General features: G+C 42.3%; 1 protein-coding gene across 2 annotated transcripts in view; it reads left to right on the forward strand.

The window, feature by feature from the left end:
- The window catches only part of AOAH (acyloxyacyl hydrolase), a 76,226-nt gene that overhangs the window by 15,833 nt on the left and 49,775 nt on the right, over positions 1-10,618 (forward strand). For both annotated transcript variants that reach the window (XM_008633862.2, XM_017734445.1), the window contains exons 4-5: positions 3,087-3,147; positions 4,248-4,347. In XM_008633862.2, the coding sequence (XP_008632084.1) occupies positions 3,087-3,147; positions 4,248-4,347 (161 nt within the window). The remainder of the gene's footprint in view (positions 1-3,086; positions 3,148-4,247; positions 4,348-10,618) is intronic.

Raw genomic sequence — 10,618 nt, forward strand, 5'->3', positions numbered from 1 at the left:
GCTGCTTTAAAGAGTAGAAAAGCTTTGGATGCTCGTGAGGAGCAAACCTACTAAAGCAGGTCATGCATTTCACCTGGAGAAACAATTTCATTATTATGCACATGCCTACAATCGATAACAAGAATAACAGCAACAAATTAATGGCAGCAGGGCTTTTCCTAAGGCATGAAAAGGAGTAGAAACTCCAAAAACCCCAGAAAGTGGGATTTTTTGAGGGCCTCCTATAATTCTGATTACAGTCAAGTCAGGTTTGGATCAAGCCTTCTGTAAAGTTATGTGATGTTCAAGAACAAAAAATGCTTAGAGAAAAAGAGAGAAAATTTCGATACCTGTCAGTCCCACTCAATCTCACAGGCTGTGTAGAAAACAGAACCACATCCTCATTTATATGGAAATACTTGCAATGTATATGATTCAAGAGACATGGCAAATAAACCTATGAGAATAAGAACAGTAATGGCATGAGTGAGGAAGGCTCTTGAGCAGATAGAAAGGCCAGGTCCAGGGGAAGGGACAGTATTTACAGCGTAAGAGATGTTGTTAGCAAGAATTTATGTTTACCTGGATAATGACTGTCTGCTTGATGACACAGAGGTGTCTGATACCCAAAATGTGCTTTGAGAACCTCTGCCTCTGGATTTGCCTCTGAGTCATGCTCTGCTTCTGTGTTGACCACTGCTGTGTAAACACCTTAGAGCTCAAGTGCAAATGGCAACATGATAATAGCATCTTTTTTGCAAATATTTGTCCTCTGGGATTCAGCCAGAGTTTGTGTTTCCAGGACTATGAAGCTATAGAGAAAAACCTTCTGGACTTGCTTCTACCTGAAGCAAGTATACTATATATTTTCTCTAAATTTTCCAGCATTTAGTTTTGTTTAAGCTCTTTTCTTGCCCCTGAACACTCATAGTTATTTCTGTTTCTCTTCCCCTCTTTTCTGACTTACACTTCTTCCTAACAGAGATTTCTCTCTGCAATATCCTCTCTTTGTGTGTGTTAGCAGAGCTGGAGATTTGTGAACACATGAATGCAGGCTGGCTCCAATGGCAAGTCCTGTAAATCCTTTCTGTGGCTTTGGTCTCGGTGTTTTCTTGAAAGCCAAAGTCTGAATGGCATCTGAATCTTTCAAGAAGATTTTATGTGCTCAGTGATAATTTAACATTATTACTATTCTTTTTCCCTCCCATCATTTTTTACACTGTGTGGTAATTACACATTAAGCTTCCTATATGCATAAGGAAATCAGTGTGACCAGCAAAACACCTATATCAGCTTTCCAGAGCTGATGGGCAGCCAAATTCTCCTCTCTTCTCAGACACCAGGAAAGGTTGCAGCAGCCAACTGGCTCCTCCAGAGCCAGAAATGTTGTAGAAACCAACTGGTTTGGGAAAATCATAAGGAGATCATCACCTGCAATGCACTGGGGAGGTGTTGGGGAAGCCAGCCACCTTTGCCTGCAGGTTACTATAGGGAGCCAGGTACTGCACTGGCAAACCTCATCAGAGGGTGTTCTAATCAGCAGAGATGCCAAACACAGGATTATTGATGTCTGCGACATCTTTCATTTTAGGTGAACAAGAATAAAATCTAATTCTAGTCAGGAGACCAATTTTTATTTGCAGATTGCTTCTAAAGAGCCAATAGTAAGGAGTTATGTGGCAAAGGAGGCAAAGAAATGAAGCTAATAACTTGGTTGAAATAAAACACTTGTCATGGGATAAGAAAAATCAGCTACTGTAATTACAGAAGTTGCCTGCAACAGCATGAGTAGGAGGGTGTTGGGAAAACTCTCTTAATTCCCTGATATGCCTTCCTGGTGCCAGTCCTCCTTTCTCAGGTGCAGGTTGCCAGCCAAGATTCCTGCAGTCCTGGCAGGAGAGCAGCTGTGGGAGCAGGAGCACACCCATGCCTACCAATGGAGTCACTGCCACGAGGGTTTGTACCCTCCACACAGCAGAACTACCCACCCTGTATGTAGTAGCCCCCCAGCCCTAGGCATATCCAGCCTGATGCTGGTTAAAATGGAATAGTCAGCCCAAAGTTGGAGGGGAAGTGACTGCTTTGGGTGTTTCCATGGCTTTTCTCCGGGAAAGATGAAGGATGAGAATACTCTGTGCTTTCTTCCTCAAGTACAGATCTGTCTGGTTAATGGAGGTGCAAGAGAATACGACAGCTCTAAGGAATTTGAGGAGCTGCAAGTTTGTTGTTGTCACGGCACTTGTGTGAACCTGTCTCTTATGACATTTCACAGCACCACCCCTGCTGGAGCAAGGCCTGACATCTCCTTTGCAGGATATGTGCATGGTTAACCAGCTCTAGTCCGTTCAGGCCAAGAAACAGGCAGTTTTCCTTCATAGGAACTGTCACATCATTGCCCTGCTTGTATTCAAACCCCCAATCTTTCCCTCAGTGTCTTTGCTCAGGCACATGGATCACCTGTTTTTTTACAACAGTACCTTAAAGAAATCACTGATGAACTGTTGTATCGAGGACATGCTTCATACATATTAAGGAAATCACCTGAGCCAGCATCCCAAAAAGGCACATGGCTGTAGACTGTGAAAGGAAGCCAAATGAAAGGTGTCAACTATTTTTTTGAATGCAATTACTCCTGCACAACTCGTGCTCTACACAAAACATATTCTCTTAACTCCACAAGCCCCCAGATGCTCCCAGACAGTTCTAGGAGTAGCATCAAGCCCAACATCACTTTCTGTTCTTTGATTTATGTGTTTGTTTTCTTTTTTCTTTCAAACCTACTGAGATGTTTGTTTAAACTGCTTAGAAGATGCTGTGGCATGCACAATTTCTTTTGACTTTTCCATTATGCTATACTCAGAAAAATTAACAAAATCTAGTTATTCTTTTTAACCATGTAACTTACCTAAAGCCAGAAGGGTTTTAGACAAGAATAGAAATTCAGGTTTTCCCATTCTCTGGTACTACACTGAGGTCAGAGATTCACATGCTTTCCCCTAAGGTAAATCAGCATTCACCTTAATGAGCCTAATGCTGCTGTATTTTGAGTGCTGTAAAACAAGTTTCACCATGCTCAATTACTTAAAATAAAAAACTATGTTTTCTAGAAAAACTGCAAGGTTTCTGTTACGTGCTTGCTGAACTTTATGGACCACACATAGCTGAACTGTAAGTATTGCTGTGTCCTCTCAGATTTTTGCTTTGCTTGCTCTTGATATGTACAGATATGCTATCAGGTTGAAGTGGAGGGATTTCACTCCTAAAATCACATTATTTTTAAAGCAGAGATGCTTCAAAGTGATTCTGGTTTGGCATTTGGCACAGCTATTCCTGAGTGAATAAACACAGGCTGCCACTGGTAACCATCTTGATATTCCATTTAAATCTCAGATCAGGCCCACCTGATGCAATTACCTTTTGAAATTCAGCTCATTTGACTGAGGGAGGAATTTGAATAACCCGTGTGTGAGAGACAGGTTCTATAAAATCACACTCTTGTTGCTTGGCTCTTGCTTTCCATTCTACCTTTAATCAGGCTTTCTAATTGTCAGCCCCTACATGCTCTCAGCCCCGACCTTGATGTGCACTCTTGGGGAAGCCTACTATTTAATCTAAGTGATTAAAAAAATAAAATGTAGGTCATTTTATTCCTCTTTGAAAGTTCTTAGTTTAATTAACAGAGCTTTTACTAGACCTTCTTCTTCCCCAGGGCTTTTGTTTTTGTTTTTAAAACTAGCCAAGGGACTGCAAAGTGCTTACAGGGCTAAGAAGTGATATAATCAAACATTTTAATTTAATTCCTGATTAGCCCAGAGGTATGTCCCAAAAAGAAAGAAACAATCCTAGCACTCATGCTTGGTGGTTAAAGGTTAAGAATCTTTGAAGGATTTCTGGTTATTTTGTTGAGTTAATGATTGAACATTCATATGTGCCAAATTGCATATGCATTAACTTTAACCTTTAAATCTTTGTCAGGCTTATGATTGATTAAAAAACCAGAATAGTTATAATGCATTTGATTCAGGTGCTGTATGTAAAGCACAGTCCTTTTTCATCATCCTGGGTTCCAATTTTAAATGCTGAGTAGGATGTCGTGGCAGAAAATCATTAGAACCCAACGCAGTACTGAGCAGCGGTTATGGGCCACGGTGAAGTGAGCTGAGATTATTGTGTGGCGTTGGGAAGATTTAGTTTCCCATGGAAATAGCTTCTACTTTCAAGAGCCCAGAAAAACATAATAGTCTTTGTTTATGCACCATTTCATTCAGCATAGACAGGGAAATGAATGCCGATGTGGTTTGCCATTCCTTGAGGCTGTGTAAACAGGATCCAGGACAACCGCTTTGTCATCTCTACTCTCCTCCAAAGGTGAGTTGTTTTCCCACTTTTCTTAAAACTACTGATTGTGGAATGTCCTTCAAGCTGGAACTGAGCAGTTCAGAGGCTTCCACAGCACATGCATTGTCTAGGAAATAAATTTCAACATTTAGAGCACGGACACTCCTAGAAAATAATCTGTTTGAACAAAAGGTGCCTAACACACATTAGCTGTGTGGACCATCATCAACTGGGTTGAGGAAGCGTGGGAGTTACAGGGCCAAATTCTCAAGTACCAAGTCTGGGTCAGAGAAGAAGAGTAGGGAAAAAAAATACCCCTTTCTTCAGACTTTATTGGTCAGCAGTACGATAACCCCAAAGCAGATACTCAGCTGAGGTTCATCTATGCCACCACGTTACCACAGCACGACAAGTGATCCCCACGTTGCCTGATCTGCTGTGAAAGCCTGCGTGGGCATAAGTTACCTGCTGCAAATGCAGGGCTATTTGACTTGGATTAGTCTGCAGTGCAAGAGGTTTAAGCTAATGTGCATTATCTTTTGCCACAGGCTGAAAACATATTTAATTACCACTGTTTCTTTGATATACAGTTACTTGCTACAACACTTGCATGTCCTTGATTGCACATCCTAGACCTTTGCTATACTCAAACATATACATATCTGCATAGGTGTCTAAATGTGCTGTTTGTTTTGGTATTCTTTTGGTTGTGAGTAATTTTTTCCTTCCCGGCCATCGTGTATCTCCAGTCACACTAAAACTCGTGAGTGTGGGGGTTGTTTGGTAGTGTTGAAAAGCAAGCCATTCACTTCAGCATCTATTTTTGGAAACCTTTTTCTCTGCATCTGGATGGAGAAAGGCATGTTTGATTTCTGAAAGTCTGCATGAGATGTTTCACACAGGATCTAGTCCAGCAATCATTGAAATCGGGTAATCTTTTTATGGGCTTCAATGGCCTGCGGTCCATATCCAAGATGGATTTAGTTCTGCCAATATTAAGGTCTGGAGAAACACCTGCCTTCCAAGAATGACAGTAATGCTTGGTTTATAGCAGGTGTGAGTCTATGCTCCAGGATACGTCAACACAGAGATCTATCTATGGGTGTGCAGCTACACAGGGGTGAAAGAAGATGAGTGCAAGCAGCAGAAGGGGTCCACACTAACTCAACCAGAATATTGCCTAAACTTAATCAAACAGGTGTCCAAACGTCGTCAAACAGGTTTCATCAAGATCCCCCATCTTGAACTGGGTGTCAGAAGTGCAAGGCACCTCTTGAAGTCAAAGGGGATGCAGGCAATGAACTGCACTTAAAGAGAGGGGTGGATTCTCCATGGCTGCACAGGGAGTTAGGTGTCTGGAGAGAGGGGCTGTTTAAATCAAGGCGGCTCCCGTGAAGAAATTAGAACACCTGTGTTGAAATGCTCGGTTGATCAGACAGAGGGGAAAGGATGCCACTCGTGGGTTGCTGTCACATCTTTGTGAGCTCTTACCTATCTCCCAGATCAGGTGTAGAACCAAGGTGTTGACTCCTTCCACCTCCAGCGACAGCTTCAGTGAGTGCACTGTCCGCAAGGAAAACAGCTGAATGTGCTGGAGTTTTGGGTTGGGCTTTTTGACAAAATTTGGAATCTTTTTTGCATGGCCTGGAGACTGTCTGAGTGAGTGGTTCAAGCAAACCCTCTTCCCTTCCAAATGGTACTTAAATCCCTTTCTGTCAAGGCTTTTGTTTCTCATCAGGAGTAAGGGAACTCTACCAACAAAACAATTTTTTTACACTGACTCTGCCCTTCCTTTTGGCTCTCCTCGTGCCCTGAGAGAGCATGAGGAGATGGGAGGAGAAGAGCAGTGCTTAGAATTCATGCTCAAGTGGCTGATAAATTGCCCACAGTAACTCTGTGACAAGCCAGACTGAATAAAAATGAATTATGGGTGAAAAAAATTAATATACAATCAGAGACACAGGTGCATAAAATGCAGTTTACCTCACATTTGCTTCTTTAGTTTGTAATTTGATTGATCACTTCGGTTTTACGAGTCTGCAAATGTTGGCGCAGTCCCCTGCTGAGTGTTTGAACAAGACTCTAATACTAATGACTGTTCTGTTCAACTCTATTGATTTTCAGGTACTTCACTTACTCATTTAGAATTTTGGATGCCCATTTTCCCAGAATTAGTATCATATTTGTACTGGCAAAGGGAATGAAAGAAATAGCATTACCTGTCCTTGGAAGGCAGTATAATGTCAAAGGTTTTAATTGCCTTTAAGGTGGAATATATCAACGTGTATTTGCTTTTTTCACCATTAGTTTATTTTTTTCTGTTTGTGCAATGTTGCTTTAGTGGTTGTTGTGTTTTGAGGGAGGAAGAGCCCCTGCTTCAGAGGCCTTTCGAACTATCTACTTAATAGAGACACTGCAATCCATTTAAATAATACGTGCATCATTTTACATACTTCCCTGGTCTCTGACAAATTAGCCCAAATTATTATTTTTTTTGCCAAGCTGCCTGGAGCTATTAGCACTCCATGATTATTCTGGAAGACTTTGCTCTAATTATGAATAAAAAATGTTACTCCGTTCTCATGGAGCTCAGTGCTCTCAGCATAGAGCTGGAGGACATCCAGCCTGGGCAAGGGCAGCCCCCTGTTGCTGGGGCTTGGCCAAGGTGGGCTGCTCTGCTGGGAGGCAGTTTCAGGAGCAGACCTCTGATGTTGCTGGGGAAGATTGGAAGGGGCCCTTGCAGCTCCTGGATCACCGGCATGACCATGTGAAATGATGTCCCTTGTAATGGGTCCTGTGAGCCCCTTCTTGCCACCAGTGGCTTGTAGAGCAGAGCAGAGGTTCTCCTCTGCCCTTTAGTATGAGGGTGGCAACACTGGGGACTCCTTCAAGTAATGAGACAAACTAATAGGGCACATCAAAAGTGAAGGCTTACTAAAGCTGGCTGAAAACTGGACGGTATCTGAAGCTGCTGTAATATGCTTTGTGGTTTAAGCCACATCAACAGCAGATATTCTAATATGGGCTGCAGCATCACTCCAAAACACTGACAGGAGTACAGGCATCCAAGATAGCTGGTTTAGGATGACAGGATAATGTTTTAGCCAAAATGTTTATCAGCTCATATGTTGGAGGACTTTCTGCACTAGGTTGTGTAATGCAGGGATGTTCCTCTAGTGAGTGAAAAGGGCTGAAATAGGGTGACGGGTTTTAGGCACTGCCTACCAAGTTTCCTTTCTGGCCCTGGGAACAAATAGATTTGCAGAAGATTAATATCAGCTTGTCTCTAGATTGTTTTAAGCCAGCTGGCCTGTTTGGTTAAATGGCAATACTTTAATTGATTTTTTTGGGGCTAGAATAATGGCTCGACTTCAGCACTGTGGTCATGCTCTAGCAATGACTAAAACAGTCTGTGTTGGAAGCAGTTTGTACTCCTTCTTTATGCCTTTCAGGGTGCCTATTCTGCTTCCCATCACTTTTCTGCTCCAGATTATCAGAGACCTTTTGGCTGCATATTTTGGCTTAATCTCCATCAGTAGGATTTTCGTGGAAGCCATTTTACATCAGTAAAAATATACATATTTATGTTCTTACCATTTTATCTTGCCAAAATAAGCATCACTGCCACAGGCATTCTTGCTCATTCATGTACTCTCTATCAGGTCTTTTCACTGACTTTGTAGAAAGCAGAAGCCACATCCTTCATGGACATTACTGTGGCCAGCATGCTGTTTGACAAAGTAGGAGTCAACCAATTCTGGGTAGAAAAAAGAAATCTTTTGGGGTTTAGTAAAATAAAAATACTCCTGCTGTTTTCTCTCATTTGTCTTTCTCTGTAAAAATGTGAGCTTCTTCCTGGGAGGTGAGACAGAACCAAACTCCAGGGTGGGAGTACTTCTGCGTTCCTGATTAAGAGCAGGTTTCCAGTCAAAGGTAGACCTTGTGACTGGGACCTGTTTCCTTCTTTTGAGACCACAAGCTGTGAAACAAGCATCTGGGAGGCAGACTAGGTCCTGTGGAGCAAGATGCCCTCCTTTTAGCCTTTGTTTTTGGAAACCGGTAAGATCTGCTGAAGTGTCAGTTTTTTCTGCTGCAGCCAGAACAAAGCCCTGAAGAAACTACAGGTAATAGCAGACAGGTAATAGCAGAAGGCACAGTTTGAGCACTAGTTCCTCCTCTTTTACTTGTTTCTCTGCATTTCCTCTGCTCCACTTCACTGGCAGAAAATAAAATAAAATAAACCCTACCTAAATCGAAAATGCAAACAACCCCAAAAAGTCAAATCACACAACCCCAACATTCCACCACATAAATCCAAGGGAAGTAGGGTGGCATAGGGTTTGCAGGGTGGTGTGTGCAGCTGTGCCATGCCAATGTAGAAGCTGTCTCAGGCAGAAGGACCCTTGAAAACAAGTATTGGGTGACCCACGGGCACAGAGATATTTGGTGTGGGAGGGTGGCAGACAACTGTGAGGACAAGGAAGTGTTGCTCGTGAACAAATCCCACTTTTATCTGTACTATTAGACAAGCTTTGCAGAATTTTGCTATCTTGGTACTCTTGGTTAAAGGATGATGACAATGAGTTAGAAGGGAAACTTCAAATGTTTTGTAAATATCCGGTCTCCTGGGAAAAAGCTGGCTAACAAGGATGATAAATGAGAGAGAGTTGGTTCGTGCATTTGTTTACAATGAGAAATACATCTGTTTGCCAAAAAATAAATCATTACTGGGAATGCATGGTCTCTGTGGAGAACACTGAAAGAAAGCAGTGAATGAAAAAGCAGTGATGCCCCACCCTCAGCCCCATCCATGGTTGGATATCTTGTGCGCACAGGGCAGCAGGGCTGCTCCAGTTGGGGTGGATGGTGCTGGCTGCTCCCCAGGAACTCATCCATCAGATGCTGAACCCTCCTTGGTGGTGTTCTCATGCTGTGGGAAAGAGAGGAGGCTCCTTGCTAGCCAAGATGCAGCAGGAGAGGTTGTATGGGCAGTATGGCCTTCGGTGGCAGGCTTGACGTGCTGGTGTCAGCCAGGGATTACAGGTGACCCGTGAAACCAGGAGTGTTTTCTTCCCCATGGATGTTTCAGCTGCCAGTCTTCCGCAGCCCAGCCTGGAGTCTTGGCTGAAGTAAATTGTGAAGTGAGAGAAGGTATCAACTGTAGTGCTTCAGAGAGAGGATTTTCTACATGCAAGGCCAATCCAGCCTTTCCTCCCTTTTTTTCTGCGCTCCGAGTGCAATATTCCTGTAGCTGTTTCTCATGGGCTGCTGCATTTCTCATGTGCTGCTGCTGTGAGCAAGAAAGGTCTCTCCTACCCTGCCCAGCAGAAAAGGATTGATAAGTCCTACCTCTCTGGGAATTTTCCTTCTATTATACTCAATTTCAAGCCATTTTTCACATCTGCCTGTCAAGTAATTTTATTGCAGAAATGACAGCAGCTGGTATTGTACAACACAACTATGGCAAATGTAAGATGCATGATTGGTTTTGGGGACAGCAGATGCCCAGGGGGAAGAAACTAGAAAACAATGTCTTGGCTCATTGCTAGCTTCTCTCATCTATTTGTCACATACCCTGATTTTTAGAAGATTATAGACACCATGAATTAAACATATACGTATATTAATGTGACACATATACTAAATCCCAGCAATTTAGAAGTCTGTGTTGCTTGCTGCTCATGCTTATTCGTCCATATCCCTTTGTGTTGTTCACCATAAATTTTTGACCCTTGGATATCATGGTTAATTAATTTGCTTTGATCACTTCCTAAATCAATTATAATGACATGCTAAGTTTTATCCCCAGCACAAAAATGTTGGCAATGATTACTTTAAATAAAAATTAAATCTGCTTTAATATTCTAAGCTGGCATGCTGCTGTTCAGTAAGGTGCCATCACACGAGGGACTTTTTTTTTTCCAAATGCTGTAATAATAGCACTTGCTGAAGCATACCTATTTTCCCCCTTGCTGAGTTCCTGTAGCTCTATCCAGATAAATATATATAAATTTGTGCTGACTTTACCTCAGAGCCCTCAGACCCAGTTGATGTTAGGCTGGCAGTAATGTCCTTAGGCTGGGCTGGAGGAGGGACTGATAGCAGGTCATTTTCAGACAGAACAGTTTGTCCCCACTAACAATTTTGAGCAGAAACATGCTGACATGTTTGTGATAGTCTAGATTTTTTTTTCCCATTTGAACCATTTTCAAAAATAAATTATTTTTATATCCTTTTTTATTTTAGGGTTGGGGTTTTTTTGCCAGTTCTCAAAGCCTACAGAACATAAATAGTTATTCCT

The sequence above is a fragment of the Corvus brachyrhynchos genome, unplaced genomic scaffold (assembly GCF_000691975.1).
Source record: "Corvus brachyrhynchos isolate BGI_N302 unplaced genomic scaffold, ASM69197v1 scaffold94, whole genome shotgun sequence".
NCBI lineage: Eukaryota > Metazoa > Chordata > Aves > Passeriformes > Corvidae > Corvus > Corvus brachyrhynchos.